The following is a 17,546-nucleotide window of genomic DNA, read 5'->3' on the forward strand; positions in this document are numbered from 1 at the left end:
TTGCCCGTGGCTAAAGGAAGCTGTCTCACCCAAGTTCATACCCACTTCCCTGCTAGTCAATGTGGGAGATACAAAATCCTGACCCCCTTGCCTTAACCGGGACAACCCTGCAGGGACATTCCAGCTCCAGAGCTCCTGATTGGCTGAGGTCTCTGTTGCAACTGCATCACAGTTCAGCTTCTCCCCCTGTCCAATCCTGCTTCCCTTACTGCTCACAGGCATTGTTCCAGAGAGCACTCCTCAATCAACCTCCTGCATGAAAATCTCCGGGTCTCACTGTGAGCTGCACAGGCAAGCCAACCTGGGATGCCAGGAGTAGTTTAGGGATGGGTTTTTGGAGCTGGACCACACACTGGCCTGATGGCAATGAGCCCATGAAATGCTATAGTCATGCAATTGTTAAAACTTTCACCAGAAGAGAATTGGGAGGGGATAATGGAGAAAGGGAATATACTGGCAGAGGCAATATCTTAGATGCTTGAGAGGTTTGGGAGAAATAATTATCACAAGGACTATGGAATTTGGATGGATGTGTTGGGAACCATTAAAGTATTTAGGAAGAATTAAAAGCTGAAGATGATTAATAACCAATAGAAGGCAAAGCATGAAAGCAAGAGGGCTTCTTTGGTAGTATACAGAGTGGGACAAAAGTAGGTTTACAATTGTTCATATGGAAAATAATACAATAATAAATAATAATACAAGAATAAACTCTGTTTCGAGTACCCATAACTGTAAACCTACTTTTGCCATACCCTGTATAAATAAGACTCTATGGCCAGATGTCAGAAAAATCTTAGGATCAAACACAGGACTTTATTATAAGAAGAGCAGAGTTCCAAGGAAGATTGCATTCTCAACGCTGGGGTTTCCCCAGCAAGACCAGGGACCTGGTTGATGGGCCTGGTACCTTGAACCCTCAGATTTCCCTGAATTCTCTGGCCTCTCCTTCCTGTTGAAAGCTAGCACTGCTCCCCTTTGCTTGAAGACAAAACAGAGGCTTCTGCCGAAACCGGTTTGGCTCAGTGGATAGAGCGTCGGCCTGCGGACTCAAGGGTCCCAGGTTCGATTCCGGTCAAGGGCATGTACCTTGGTTGCGGGCACATCCCCAGTAGGGGGTGTGCAAGAGGCAGCTGATCGATGATTCTCTCTCATCGATGTTTCTAACTCTCTATCCCTCTCTCTTCCTCTCTGTAAAAAATCAATAAAATATATTAAAAAAGAAACAAAAAACATTAAGACTCAATGTTACCATTTAACCCAGGAAAAAAAAAATTTATTAAAACAGAGGCTTCTGCCTAGCAAGGAAACAGTGCACCCTGGGATTTATCCCCACTTCCCCTCCTGGCTATCAGACCTGTAATTAAGGTCAAGTCACATCATAAACCAGACAGAGATATGCTGGGCCCACTCAGGGAGGAAAGGGACTACAGCTCAAAAGAATGGCAAAGAGTCAGTAATACAGGGGCTGGAGGACTATACATGAGACTGAACCCTGAGCATACTGGATGAAACCCATCAGACTTTCAAATCAAGGAGGAATGGAAGCAGTTTTCATTCACATGGAATGGATCATTGTATTCATTTATGGCCTTTGTCTTAGGACTACATTAGGTCTCCTGCTGTTGGTATAGGGGATATTGACCATCTAGATATTCCATAGAACATCACATTGGTCCATTGTATCCATATATCATCACGTCAATTGGACTGGAGGAGCAAGAAGTGATGCTTGTGCATCAGAGAATGATGGAGAAACCTCTCAGAAGCCCACCTCCTTAGTGACGTTTTTAGGAGTGGTTTAGGGTAGGAGTTGGAAAACTCTGTCCCACCACATGAATTTTGAAAATAAAATTTTATTGGAACACAGCCAGGCCCATTTGCCTATGTATTGTCTATGGTTGCTTTCATGTTACAATGGCAGAGTTGAGTAGTTATAACAGAGACTATTGGCCCATAAAGCCTAAAATATTTATTATCTGGCCCTATATAGAAAAAGTTTGATGATCCCTGGTCTAGGGCATTCCAGGACATTTCTTCCAAAATAAAGAACACATCACTGCATCTCACATTTTCTACCTCTAAGAAGGAAGTACAATGCCTGGAAGACTCTTCAGATTTTGGAGGCATCATATTCCAATGGGATATCCAGTGGAAATACTGGTCCAACCCATTTTCTGGGTGAAAAGGAAGGTTTCTAGTTTTGTGTGAGGCCCAGAGCAGTAAAAGGCTGTGCAGCAGATCCAGGCTCAGTACAAACATTCCTACTCATTGGGCCATATGAATTAGCAGACCCTATTCTATTAGAAGTGTCTCTCATTGGGAAAGATGCTATGTGGGGCTTACAGCAAGTCCCAATAGGAAAATTACAACATAGACTCCTAGGGTTTGGCATATGCTCTCTGTAGCAGACAATTATTCACCATTTGAAAAATAGCTCCTGGTGTGTCACTGGGTCTTAGTAAAGACAAATGTATGTCTATGGGATGTCAACGGAGTTTATGGCCAGAGCTGCTTATCATTACAGGTGTCTGTCGAACCCACCACGCATTAGGGTCTGGTGAGCCCAGCAGGGGTCCATTGTAATATGGAAATGATAGATCTGGGATCAGGCACAAGTAGGGATAGAGGGCACAAAAAGGTAGGTGGGCTTCATCCTCCATGTTACCCAATACTGGCCGTAGAGGAGGGAAGCTTTTATGACAGTGGCAAAGGGAAATCCTCCTAATGAGTAAATATTTAGGAAATGCACCAAAGGTCATCTACTTTGTATAGAAAGAAAAGTAAGAATATATAAAAACTCATGGGCAAATAGCTCAGTTGGTTGGTCAGGTTCCTGGAAAGAGAAAGAATGACAGACTGGGGAGAAGAAAGACGCTTGTGAATGGGTCTGTATGCATTAATCATGTTTTTTACTCTCTGTAGCTTGTGATGTTGGGGGGACTTAAGAACCCAAGGAGAGATTGCCCTTCCCAGGATAGCTAATTCCTAAATATTAAAACTTATTTGGGTACATATGCCTCTTATATACAATCTAACCACTTCCTTTATCTAACTTACATACCACGCCAGCATTTCCCCTGCCCTAAGTCAACCCAGGGCCAAGAACCAGGCAGCTAGAGACAGCCCCTATGCCCCAAAAAGCCTGTGGCAATTATTCAAAACGACCAATCCTAAACTGTTTACTTTGCCTTAGTTTGCCTTTCCCATGAAAACTCCAGTTAAGGCTCTGACCCAGGCTTTCCCCTTGCTCCTGATTCTTTCTCCTGACCCAAACCTAATGCTTTCCCTGTGGCCCTGCATGGTGTGGCATGTCCTCTTTTTTCCAGGAAACATAACTTTTTTAAAAATGGCATTGACTTCTCCATGTTGTTGCTCAGTCATCTTTATAAATGAAGATGTCACAAGTCACAGTGGGAGTGGGCATTAAATGTGAAGATCTTTGTATTACATAATGTCTATCAAAGAGCATCAATGATGGAAGAGGCACTGTCCAATCAAGTGAACAGAATGACTTGGCCAGTTGATGTCAGTCATCCTTTGTCACTGGTGATCCCAATGCTGGCACAATGAGCTCATCAATGTAGTAGTCACAGTAGCAGAGATGCAGGCCATACATGGGCCCAAAAGCATGGGATTCCACTTTCCATTCCTTATCACAACTGTTGCTAACAAATATCCGACTTTAGAGATCAATATCAAGTGAGACTTGATATGCCTTCACCAATCCTTGAGAACACTAACCAGCTACTTGGCAGCAAGTTGAATACATTGTACCCCTTTCACTCTGAAAGGGGCAGTGACTCAACCAGAATTGGTACATACTTTGAATATGGGTTTGCCTTTCCTGCCTACAGGGACTCAGCTGGCAGCACCACCCAAGGGTTTACACAATCTTGTACAACATTGCTCAGACCAAGGGACCTACTTTAAAATAAAATGACAATCTGTATATGACTACATGATCTTCTGGTCCTATCACATATTGCTCCATTCAGACGCTGCTGGCCTGATAGAGTGATGGAATGAAAGGTCTTTTAGGATATGCCAACTTGGAGATGATACCATATGATGATGGAGTACCATCCTCCAGGATACAGTATATTCCCCAAATACTTATATGGTGTTATGTCTCCAGACAGAACACATGGGTCTGGTAACCAAGGGGTAGAAATGTGAATGGATCCACTGGAAAATTCTGCTTTTCTATCCCCTTAACTCTAGGCCTAAAAGGGAGGTACTTCCACCAGGGATCCAGTGACAGTAATTTAAATTCTCACCTATAGGCTTATACAATCAGCCAACTCAACAATTCTCAAGCACACTGTTCCTAGCCCACTGCACAGCCAAGAGAGAATCAATCAAACTAAAATCTTAGAACATTTATGACAGGGAAATGACATTGTAGAAGACGAAAATGCTGTGGGTTTTCATTGAATGGTAAAAGAGAGCAGGGGAACATATAACTCAAATAATTGCATTCTCAGAAAATCACAAAAATTAACTGCTAAAATAAACTTCTAGTTGGACTTATTCATTTTACATGGGAGGCAATTGAACCAACAGAGGTTAAGAGACTTGTACAAGGTCTTATGGATAAGTCAGTAGCAGATCTAGGACCAGAACCCCAGTTTCTTGACCCCTCATTCAGTGTTTCCTTGCTCCTCCACTGTGGATTTACAGCTCCAAAGTTTTCCTTTTTAACTACATGTCCATTAGGCATATTAACTGACTCTGCATTCTGTATGCCTACCATACAGAACACTGATGAATAACCTGCATTCTGTTGGCTGGGAGAAGTCACCTTAGCATTAAAAATTCATTGCAAAATCTGCACAAACAGACAATTAAACAGACTGATGTCAACCTAATTGGCTCAAATAAATGAATGCAGATCTACTCAGATTTTAAAACTTTATTATTTTTAATTTTTTTTTTGCTGTTTGTTATTTACCGTAAGGTATCAGAGGTCTCCCTTTCATTAGGCTCACAAAACTATTTTGAATTTCATTGAATGTTCATCTTTAATTAGGGACAGGATGTATTTAGAACTCACCAATGCCTCAAACTAACTTTTCTAGGTCTTTGGGGACCAATAAGAACATGCATTTTGCTTAGCACATTTCCCTTAACTCAGCATAACAATTTTTTATGGAACTTAAATAATTCAAGGTTGTTGTTTTTATGTGCCCTTATGAAGATAAAACTCTAGAACCACCCCAAATCCAAGGACCTAAGAAAGTAATTGTTTTACCTTTTAGTAATATTAGGATGCATCAACTGAGCAGTATTTGGGTTCAGCATATTTGTTAATCCTGTGATTTGGCTGGGTTTGGAATGGAGTGAGATCATACTAATAAAACTATACTTTAATTCATTTTTCATATAGTACTACTAGAGGCCTGGTGCACGAAATTCATGCACGGGTAGGGTCCCTAGGCCTGACCAGCCATCAGGGGAGATTGGGGCCAGGCTGATTGGGGCCGGGCCGATTGGGGCCTATAGGCCCTGGTGGGGTTGGTGGAGAAGGCGACTGTCACTGGGCTGGGCGTGGAAGGAATAGGTGCCAGATGCTGCCGCCGTCATTGGTGCCCTGCCACCACACAGTTCCCCGCCTCCCCCCTTCTCCTTCCCTCACTGCTATGCTGCCACCGGGGCCTGCCGGCCAGGGGAGGAATGGGGGGAGGAACTGTGGGAGGTTTGCCAGCCTGGGGGAGGGGTCGCAGGAGGTTGGCCGCTGGCCCTGAGGAGGGAGCCAGCCCTCAGCACCCCTGGGAAAGGGGCCATGTCCGCCGCCACCCACCCCCGGTTCCTGTCTCATCCCAGGGCCTGAAGGCTCCAGCGGGGTTGGGAGAAGAGGCAACGGGCTGGGCACAGAAGGAACGAATGCTGATGCCCCTGTCGGCACCCTGCCACTGCGCAGTTCCCCCCTCCCCCCCCTCCTCCTCCGTCATCACTGTGCCGCCACCTGCTGGCCAGGGAGAGGGACAGGGTGTGGGAGGTTGGCTGCCGGCCCCAAGGACCTCCTGGGAAAGGGGCCACGTCCGCCGCCACCCACTCACAGGAGGTTGGCCAGCAGGGGGAGGTTGGCTGTGGGAGCGCATTGACCACAAGGGGGCAGCTCCTGCATTGAGCGTCTGCCCCCTGGTGGTCATTGCACGTCATAGCGAATGGTGGTTCCTGTTGTTCTGGTCGTTCGGTCGTAACGGTCACTTAGACTTTTATATATATAGATTGACCGTATGATGAAGTCTAATTCAATCCTCCATCAACCTTAGGTGACTGGTGTTATGGAAGGATTGCTAGCTTCCCCACAGTGTCCATCCTCCTGTCATTTAGCTGGCTACTTGGCTGCCTGAAAGGAAGACCACAGTTCCCAACCTCCCTTGCAGGTAGGTACGGCTCAAGGACTATGTTCTTGTTAAAGGGATGTAAGTGAAAGTGCTGTAGGCAACTTTGTTCTGTTTTCTTCTTGGCTGGAATATAGTTGTGATAACTGAAGCTAGAGCAGCCATGTTGGACCTCACAGGGAGATGCACTGAGGATGGTGGAGCAGCTCCCCTAGGAGAAGTCTGGGACCCAGTGATTATGGAGTGATCATACCCACCCTGGTCTGCTTACCTTCAGACCTCATATACATGTTCAAGAACCTCTGTCTTGTCTAAGTTACTGGTATTTGTTTTCCGCTGAACGTAATCCTAACGGATACACCTGAGCTGTTCTGTCCCAAGGGAGATGTGCTGTGAGTATAAAATACAGTGAATTTTGAAGGCATGAAAAAAAGATTGTCAAGTATATCGTTAATAACTTTTGTATTGATTTCATATGGAAGTGGTAAATTTGGGATATATTGGGTTAAATGTATTATTTAATTCTCCTGTTTGTTTTTTTTTACTTTTTAAAATGTGACTACCAGAAAATTCACTGCCTATGTGGCTCACATTATATTTTTATTGGACAGTGCCAGGCTGGTGTTGTTTTGCTCTGTCTCTGTATCTGCCCTTAGAGAAAGATGAGGCACCTGAGGCTGGGAGGAGCCATACAACTTGCCCAGGTTCCCATGTCAAGTAAAGGGTGGGGCTGATTCAAGTTCAGATTCATCTGTAACAGCCCCAGTGCTGCCACCCACTGCACCACAGTGTATCAGCTAGTGCCACTACGCTCGGGCACAGGAGAGAGAACACTGTCCCAAACACTACTTTTCAATCGTAGGATATGCTGGCTGCTTGAAGAGTTTTACTAAGTTTCTCTCAAAATTATGTTCATAATCAGATGGGTCGTATTTTCAAATTGTATATTTCCCAGCGTATAAAAATAGAGTGTAATCCCCTGAAAAAGGGAAGGAAACACAATTAATGGGATGATTCTGCCACCTTTAATTCAGAAAGAAGATGTTTCACTTGAAACCTTTGCATAGATACGGCCCACAGACAACAGAGCTGAGGACCCTTATGGCAGCTCTTTCCCTGGTTGCATTACCTGACTTTTCTGGAAGCTTAAGACCTCTAAACTCTGTGACCTAAAATGCCCCGTAGGTGATGCCTGGGTGATAGTATGTACTATCTTGTGGCACATGTTCCCTTATCTTGTTGTTTACAGATCTGGCTTCCCGGGCCATAGCCTGCTCCACAGGTAATACGTATGTGTGGTATTATTTACACTTTCACTCACTGACCTCTCCCCTACCTGTGCTATGATAAAGGTGACAGGCCTGCCCATGTACTGATTATACGGAGGAGGGGCACGTTTTCTATTTGGAGATTGCCTAACATCCCCAGCTTTCCTGATTTCTCCTTAAAGACAACTGTAGACAGGAACACCCTGCCCAGCTGAGGTAAATAGGCATTGATTAATATGGCTGCCTCCTTGCTTTACTCACATGCTCCTCCATTAATCTGCCTCAATGCAAGCTGGACACAACTCTTTTCTTGAGGTTCACAAAGATATAAGACAGCCACAGTTACCAAGTGAACTTGGATGTGATCATTTTAATCTCTTTTTCTCTCTGTGGAACTGGCACTGCTGGCCAGAAATGGTACCCAAGCTATTTAATTGCCTATGGAGCTACAGCATGAAGCTAACGAGCTGCTCATTATTGCAACCAGGGCGCTCTCCCTTCGTCCTGTGGCTTCTATTCCTGGTTTAGAAGTAGAATTAACAAGTTTTCTCCTAAGAAGCATATCTGTCCTACAGCAGTCAGCTCTTTGAACGTTTAACTTCCTCCTCCAAATCATTACAGAAAACAGTTAATGGCTCTGTGCCCAGACCTGACCCCTGCAGATCCAATTTGCAATGACCATCCCAGGCAGACGGATCACCACCAGTAAGTACTTTTTGTATTTGGCTTCCAAATATGGCAGCGGCTGGGCAACTGTGGGTCATTAGATTTCTCCAAATTAATTTCCTCCACAGATAGATTTCACTAGTGCAATGGAAGGACGGTGTGTGCCCCTGACAGGGTACACTGAGCTCAGAGGGACACAATCCATGCTCACCTGGGATATTTGTTGAGGACAGAATGAGGAGACTGCCAGCAATGGGTCTCTTTTTCATCATATTCATCATGTCCACTAAGCATCAAAAATGATGCTCATATCTGCTGCATATTCCAATGCAATATGCCAGCTTGTTTTCAATGAAATCTACTTGCAATCTCTAGTTCCTGAATTAACTCACCCTAAGGAGGCTCTTTGTTGTGTTCTTTGCTTTATTTTTAGATCAGGGGCCTAAATTTCATCAGACCTTCAGAGGTCCAGACAGTTAATGTAAAACTGTGCACCTGCTGGTTACAAAATATTAGAAATTAAAAGATCGTAATAGCCCAACCGGCGTGGCTCAGTGATTGAGTGTCAACCTATGAACCAGGAGGTCACGGTTCCTGGTCAGGGCACATGCCCGGATTGCAGGTTCGATCCCCAGTGTGGGGTGTGCAGGAGGCAGATGATCAATGATTCTCACTCATCATTAATGTTTCTATCTCTCTCCCTTCCTCTCTGAAATCAATAAAAAACATATTATTAAAAAGATTGTAATATATGGGAGATTTCAGCCTCTCCTAGAAGAATGCAAATGTAGTTGTAAAAACATACACATTCTTCACTGGCCAAAGGAAAACATGTCAGCTTAGATTCCACTGAAAAGTGACCCATTTGTGACCTTGCCTTTAATTCAATTCATTAAATGTCCTTTTTAGAGTCTGAATCATAGAGGTTCAAATGTGGGTGGGGAGGGGAGGTGGAGTGGCAAGTACTTTTAAAAAATCCCTTGTGGTTCTGATACCCTGTGGGGCCCTTTGGTTGAAAATAATCAAATTCCAACATTAGATTTTATGTGAGAACATAAAAGCTACTGGCATCGAGGCATGCTCACTCCCACTCGTAATCCTGAAGTGCTTCCCGTGGCATGTGTATTTGCTGTACTAGTCGCAGACCCAGGTCACATTAATAAAAATCCAGTGCGATCTAAAAGTGATCCTGCTTCTAGGAATATATCCCAAGAAGCTAGAAACACTAATCAGAAAGGGTATATGCACCCCGATGTTCATAGCAGCACAATTTACCATAGCTAAGATTTGGAAACAGCCTAAGTGCCCATCAGCAGATGAGTGGATTAAAAAACTGTGGTACATCTACACAATGGAATACTATGCTGCGCTAAAGAAGAAGGAATTCCTACCATTTGCAACAGCATGGATGGAACTGGAAAGCATTATGCTAAGCAAAGTAAGCCAGTCAGAGAAAGATAAATATCACATGATCTCACTCATTTGTGGAATATAATGAACAACATAAACTGATGAACAAAAAACAGATCCAGAGACAGAGAAGTATCGATCAGACCATCAAACCTCAAGGGAAGGCAGGGGAGGGTGGGGGTAAGGGGGAGAGATCAACCAAAAGACTTGTATGCGTGCATATAAGCCTAACCAATGGACACAGACAACAGGGGGTGAGGGCATTAGTGGTGGGGTGGTAGTTGTGGGAGCAATGGGGGGATAAGGACACATATGTAATACCTTAATTAATGAAGAAAAAAGAAAAGAAAAAACATTTCTACAATTCCACCTAGAACTAGGATTTTGCTATGTAATTTGCAATATCCTTCAACACATAAGAGCTTTCTTTACACTGAAATAAAGAATGGACTTTCATTTTTGTGCTGGAAAAAAAATAAAAAAATAAAAATAAAACGGAATCAGACGTCTATGGTTTCACTGCTGTCTGGAGACAAAGGCTGCCTACCTGCTGAATTTCAAGGACTTCCAGCCACTCGCCATGGCCTATTTTGATCACACTGATTTCCCCCTGGACTGGGGGTGGGCGGGGAAAGGAAGGGAAGCAGCTCCAGGTACTGCCAAGGCGCTCAGGCTTGCCTGTCAAGGCCTTCCTTCTGGGATAAGAAAGGCGGACTGTCTTTAATTTGCCAATATTGCTCGAAAGCTGTCAATGGAGGCTGAGAGGAGTGATTTGATTATTTTTGGGTTGCTTTTCTTTCTTTTTTTAAAAAAATTATTGGTTGAATGCTAATTTATTGTAGATATGGTGAATGCTGTGGTGGTGATAAGGGAAAATGAGAGAACCAAGGAGCTAATACAAAACTATTAGCTCATTTGCATGGAGACAAATGAACTCCTATGGCCTGTTTCAGGTGACAAGTAAATAGTGAGGCCATGACCAAATCCTACATCCCATTCAGCTTGTTCTGAGGCCTGCACTCTGACTCCGCTGCTTTCCACAATTTATTGGTGTTAGGGAATGAGAATCCTGCACCCTACCATTTCCCAGACAGAATGTAAGGTATTCTTTTGAGGCCCTACTGGGAGTCATTTTTCATCCAATCGCACATGGACCAATCCTTCTACATCAGCATTTCTCTGCACATCCCACTCTCCTGACCTCAGAATCCTTATTTCCTAGCTGACATCAAGGTTCACAATTTTCTCTATCATTTTATTTCTAAAAATATGCACTTTATCAAGTTGTCTTCAACATTGATGGTGATAATATTCTTGCTTTGAGAGAGGGCTGTGAATTCAAGTGGCCCCCAAATGCCAAAGGAGCAGAGAGATCAAAGATGAGGCAGACAGTCCAGCTGGTTGGTTAAGGAGTTTGAAAGAAAACTTAGTGCAGAAATGCAGTCCTGGACAGTAGGACGCTGGGGTCTCCGCGCCCACCCCCAGATACAGGATTTTATGGCTGAAGCCAGGGGTCTGGGTGTCTGGAGAGAAAGATGGACAATAGTTTGCTTTTCAGTTAAGATAATCCCCTCCCCCCCCCACTTTTTTTTCTTCTTCTGACAAGCATTTATAAAGCAGTCCAGGTGTGAAGCTTAGTTGAATTAGGTTGGGATTAGTGAACAAAGCTTCCAATAGTGGTGAAATGTGACTGCTATAAAAACAGACTAAAAGGAGTGTGAGCTGAAACTGGTTTGGCTCAGTGGATAGAGCGTCGGCCTGCGGACTGAAAGGTCCCAGGTTCGATTCTAGTCAAGGGCATGTACATTGGTTGTGGGCACATCCCTGGTAGGGAGTGTGCAGGAGGCAGCTGGTCGATGTTTCTCTTTCATCGATGTTTCTAGCTCTCTATCCCTCTCCCTTCCTCTCTGTAAAAAATCAACAAAATATATTAAAAAAAAAAAAAAAAAGGAGTGTGAGCCCAAGTTCAAATCTAGAAAAAAACACAACTAAGGAGACACTTTCAGTGTCATATGCCCCAAGTGTTCAATGGCCAGCTGACTGGTGACAATAAGTCATCCCTCAATATTCTTTCTCTTTTATCTATAGAACTAGTGGCCGGGTGCACAAAATTTGTGCACTCGGGGCGGGGGGGGGGGGTGTCCCCCAGCATGGCCTGTGCCCTGTTACAGTGTGGGAGCCCAGCGATCCATCGCCCCAAAGAGGTAGGCCCTGCCCACTCATCCGGGGCTCCTCGATGGATTGCCCAAAGAGGTAGGCTGGAGCCAGGGGAGGCCTTCAAACCCCCGGGCTGGGCTGTGGCGGAGGCCTGTGGACCTCCACGCGCCTACGGACCCCCGGGCTGGTGTAAGCGGGCAGGGACGCAAGCCTCAAGTCCTCGGGCTGGCACACGGGGTAGGGACATGAGCCTCATATCCTAGGCCCATTGCCAGGGGCAGGGATGCGAGCCTCACATCCTGGGGCCCGTTACCGGGGTCGGGGACGCGAGCCTCATGTCTCAGCGCAGTGGGTGGGGATGCAGCCTGCTGATCAGTCGTTATGTGATGGCATCCCAACCAATTTGCATATTATCCTATTATTAGATAGACTAGAGGCCCGGTGCACGAAACTTGTGCATGGTGGGGGGTTGTCCCTGAGCCCAGCCTGCACTCTCTTCAATCTGGGACCCCTCGAGGGATGTCCGACTGCCCGTTTAGGCCCGATCCCACTGGGATCGGGCCTAAACGGGCAGTCGGACATCCCTCTCACAATTCAGGACTGCTGGCTCCCAACTGCTTGCCTGCCTGCCTTCCTGATTGCCCCTAACCACTTCTGCCTGCCAGCCTGATTGATGCCTAACTGCTCCCCTGCCAGCCTGATTGCCCCCAACTTCCCTCCTCTGCCGGCCTGGTCACCCCTAACTGCCCTCCCCTGCAAGCTTGATCGCCCCTAACTGCCCTCCCTTGCAGGCCTGGTGCCTCCCAACTGCCCTCCCCTGCTGGCCATCTTGTGGTGGCCATCTTGTGTCCACAGGCGGCAGGATCTTTGACCACATGGGGGCAGCCATCTTGTGTGTTGGAGTGATGGTCAATCTGCATATTACTCTTTTCTTAGATAGGATAGAGGCCTGGTGCATGGGTGGGGGCTGGCTGGTTTGCCCTGAAGGGTGTCCCAGATCAGGGTGGGGGTTCCCTTGGGGTGTGGGGCAGCCTGGGTGAGGGGCCTGTGGTGGTTTGCAGGCCAGCCATGCCCCCCGGTGACCCAAGAGGAGGCCCTGGTATCTGGGATTTAATTATCTTCTACAATTGAAACTTTGTAGACTGGAGCAGAGCCAAGCCTTCTGCTCACTCCATGGTGGAAGCCATTTCTGTTGGGATTTATTTATCTTCTATAATTGAAACTTTGTAGCCTTAAGTGGAGGCCAAAGCGGGCCAGGGCTGTAGAAGCTTGGCTTCCTCCATTGCCGGGGGCAACCCTAGCCTCCTGCTCTCTCCAGCTCCGTGGCTGCCACCATTTTTGTTGGGATTTATTTATCTTCTATAATTGAAACTTTGTAGCCTTAAGCAGAGGCCTGGGCTGGCCAGGGTGTGCAGAAAGCTTGGCTTCCTCCATCGCCGGGGAAACCCAAGCCACCCTCCTGCTCTCTCTGTGGCCACAGCCATCTTGGTTGGGTTAATTTGCATACTTGCTCCTAATTGGCTTGTGGGCGTGGCTTGTGGGTGTAGCAGAGTGGTGGTTAATTTGCATATTACTCTTTTATTATATAGGATAATGGGACTTTTGAATTTTAATTGGGCCCAGGGTCTCTAAGGAAAAAAAAATATTTCCACCTCCCTTGCAGCTTAGTTATGGCAATGTGACTGAATTCTGGACAGCAATATATAAGAGGAAGTATTATGCGTAATTTCCTGGAAATGTCCTTAAAGGAAGGAAGTATGTACCTTTCCCCTTTTTCATCTTCCCACTGGTTGGAATTCAAGTGGTGATGGCCAGAGACAAAAAAACCATCGTGGGCTGTAAAATTCCAGGAATGAGTATCATGCATAATAAGGCAAAAAGAAAGGTGGAGTCTGTGTCCCTAACATTATGGGGGACCATACCAGGGAATGCCTGATTCTGGACATTTATAAGCTTCTGTCTTGTTTATATTATCTGTGGAGGTGGGTTAAGAGCAAGGGAAGCAGGTTTTTAAAATATATATATTTTTTATTGATTTCAGAGAGGAAGGGAGAGGGAGATAGAAACATCAGTGACGAGAGAGAATCATTTATCAGCTGCCTCCCGCAGGCACCCCCACTGGGGATTAAGCACGTAACCCAGGCATGTGAACTGACCAGGAATGAAACCAAGACCTCCTGGTTCATAGGTCGACATTCAACCCCTGAGCCACATGAGCTGGGCTGGGGAGGTGATTTTGATCACTCACAGCCAAACCCTATTCCAAGCTAATACAGGAGGTATCAGGTGGATGCACAGAAGCAGGGCCTGGACATTCCTCAAACTATCCCTCTGAAGTAGAGGGTTCAATCACCATCACTATTTCACTTGTGGGAAACTCCTTCAAAAAGGTTAGTCAAGTTCTTCATTCCAGCGCCCTCCTACATGAGCTCCCGTCCCTTCTTTTCCACCTAGGTCTCCAGCAGGAGCAGTGCTCCCCTTTTATCAGTCTCTCTCCTCATAGTCCTTAACTATATTCTGCCTTTTACTTTCATGTTTCTGTTTGCTGTCTCAGATAAACTGTGAGAAGTTGGGGATATAAAATGTCTCTTTTGTGACCCCCTCTCTTACTTATAGCGCAAAACAAAGCACTACTTAAATTTCAGATACTTCATAAACTCTATATTCCAGTTAATTCGGAATGTACCTTTGAACACCACTCACTATACTGTTTCCTGTGTTTTTCACTCTCATCTTCACACTTTGTGTTCTTTAGAGAAATGACCTCCACGGGGGACTGAATTATAACACTCAATAAAACAGTGATTCTTAACTTGAGAAGAAGGAATAGGGAACTTCAGGGAGTCCATTCACTCTTCAAAGTTTTGTATATGGGAATATGAGCTTTTGTCTGGAAGAAGTTTCATAGTTTACATCAGAATTTCCCCCCAAATCATGACCTCCCCGCCTCCCCCTGCGCCACTGACCTACAGCAAAAAAAAAAATTAAATAAAATCTTTGGCCAAAAGAATACCTAAAATATGTTTTTGGGTGGAATAAGAGAAGGAACAAGATATACTTGGACAATTCCATTTGCAAAGAAGATAAATCCACATATAAACCTCATGTTTCTTATGTCTGAAGTGTATTTTTTTTAAGGTTTAACTTTCCATGGTTTTAAGAAGTAACCTTAATCCTTAATCCCAATTGCAAAAACAACCAACAGAAAAGATCAAATATACACCAGGAATAAACTGAAGCAATGCTTTATTGCAACCACAAAACACAATCCAACAAGTCATCAACACACAGAGATTGAACAAATGTCTCTTTGAACAGAGATATAGCAATCCCACCTTTTCAAGTTCTTAAAAACAAGTACTCAAACCAGGAATCAAACAAAGCATTAGAGCAATTTTAAAAATATTACACCATCATGAAGGAATGTATATAAAAATATTCTGTACTAGTAACAAGGCTTTTTGATCTGTAACTCTTGGCAAATTTCTTCAGAAACAAATTATTATAAATACAACCATAAAGTGAAATAATGCTTTCTTCGGAAACAACCAATTTAAAAGCAATTCTATGCAGAAAATACCATTACCCCCTGTGAAAGCCAGTTGAATATGGATGGATATCCTCAATACACAGGGTTTTTCTTTTCAGAGCTATGGTTTTGCTTCTAAAGGGGCCAAGATGCATGTTCATTTCAAAAATCGCAGCATATCCCAGTGAAACCTTAATAAGGTCAAGTGGAGGACCCTCTGTAGAAAAGGGTGTCAGCAATTCCATCCCAGTAACACAAGCTCTAAGGAGCAGAGGAGCTCAAGGGAGACCGCGATCCCTTTCTCTTTCTCCCCCTCCCCAAGTCTGTAACCAAAACATGCTCATCCCATTACATTTTTAAAAGATTTTTTGGAAAGCCATCTATGAAGAAACGAAGAATGTCCTTATGACCTCAAAGCTTTTCTGGGGAAGGGTATCTACACATGTCAAACATTGATTTCTTTGTACTCTCTTTGACAAACTCCACAAAGAAAATCATCCCATCCACCTGTTCTTCTTGCTCCTCCTAGCTGAATTCAGGTCAGCTGATGGATTGCCTAGTCTATCCAATAGGATAACGTTTCATTTGGTTGAAATTCTTTACATATACACATGTATGTATCCTGTTTACAAAGTTTCATCACATGAAACTAAATTATGTCATTATGTATTTTTGAGGTCTGAGACCCCAATTTGACTGTACTATGAAGAGTTGTTCTTTAAATGCTTTGACTGCAGAGGTTTTACATGATACTCATAGATTTTCAGAGCAGGCCCCAACTTTAACTGAAGTCCTGTCAGCACATCATTTCTTGTCATCAATAGCAGGGATTTTCCATCAATTTCCTATAACGGAAGCAGAGGGGAAAGTCAACATGTAAGTCCAAAAGCTCAAGAATAATGAAACAAAAAGGAAGTTCAAAGGAAAAAGTCATATTGATTGTCTCCAAGCTAAAATCATTACTTGTTCACTTATGCCAAAATGGGGGAAAAATTGAATCTTCTATTTTTATCTTCCATCTTCTATTTTTGGATTAAATACAATTGGTATCTGTTCTTGTTTTCAAGATCACATCACAAATATCTTTAAAAACTGACAGTAAGCTTGGAGTACATACCCTTAAGGATCAAAAATATTGCTTCCAAAAGGAATAATGACACTTTCCACTTATAAAATATACTAGAGGCCCGGTGCATGAAATTCGTGAATGGGGGGAAGGTGGGGTCCCTCAGCCCGGCCTGTGCTCTTCGCAATCCGGGATCCCTCGGGGGATGTCCGACTGCTGGTTTAGGCCCGCAGGGATTGGGCCCAAACCGGCAGTCAGACATCCCTCTTGCAATCCAGGACCACTTGCCCCTAACCGCTCGCCTTCCTGCCTGCCCGCCCCTAACCACTTGTCTGCCTGCCTGTCTGCTTGCCCCTAACTGCTAGCCTGCCTGCCTGCTTACCCTTAACTACTCAGCCTGCCTGCCTGCTCACCCCTAACCACTCGCCTGCCTGCCTGCTCAGTGTGCATCATAGTGACCAGTCGTTCTGGTCATTCTGCCGCAATGGTCGCTTAGGCTTTTATATATATAGGTTATAATTTATGCAGAATTTTGGGTAGTTAGTTCCTAAAATAACTCTATAAATTAGGACAGGCAGGGATTATCATCTTAACTTTACAGGCAAACCAAGAATCAAGATTAAGAAGTTAGGAAAGGATGGCATAGGATTTGAACTCTCATGTGTCCTAAGCCAATGTTCTTTTCATAACTCTACCTGTTTCTCTTGACACTTAGAAGTAAATATGTGTTGTTTAGATGGACCACTGGGGACTTAGGTTTTCTGGAATCTTGTCAATCACAACAGTGGACATTGGAAAAATGACTCACTCACTCTGAACTTCTTTCCTGCCCTTTAAAAGGAGAACCATCCTATCTCAACCTAAAAATCAAGCTCTCATGCTGAGGGCCCACCACACTTCCTCTTAGTGGATCCTTGAGATTCCAAATAAGGTAGTGAGGGGCAGAGCTCTGCCCACCGCAAATTCCCTCCTCTGTTCTCACAGTTCACTCCCCATACCCGTCAGACACCCATCCAGGTATCCTGCACCCCAGCTACCCTGGAGACTACAGAGCTTTGGGGTAAATAAAAATGGGCTTCTCATGCAAGATATGAGGACAT

At 44.5% G+C, this 17,546-nt stretch overlaps 1 protein-coding gene across 1 annotated transcript in view; it reads right to left on the reverse strand.

Annotated features, from left to right (window-relative positions):
* Nucleotides 1-16,001: 16,001 nt before the first annotated feature.
* Nucleotides 16,002-17,546, reverse strand: part of SAMD13 (sterile alpha motif domain containing 13) — a 56,834-nt gene continuing 55,289 nt past the window's right edge. Inside the window, exon 4 of the mRNA XM_079776054.1 lies at nt 16,002-16,225. Coding sequence (XP_079632180.1) covers nt 16,082-16,225 — 144 coding nt within the window. The 3' untranslated portion in view covers nt 16,002-16,081. The remainder of the gene's footprint in view (nt 16,226-17,546) is intronic.

This window comes from Cnephaeus nilssonii (assembly GCF_951640355.1).
Source record: "Cnephaeus nilssonii genome assembly, chromosome: 7".
NCBI lineage: Eukaryota > Metazoa > Chordata > Mammalia > Chiroptera > Vespertilionidae > Cnephaeus > Cnephaeus nilssonii.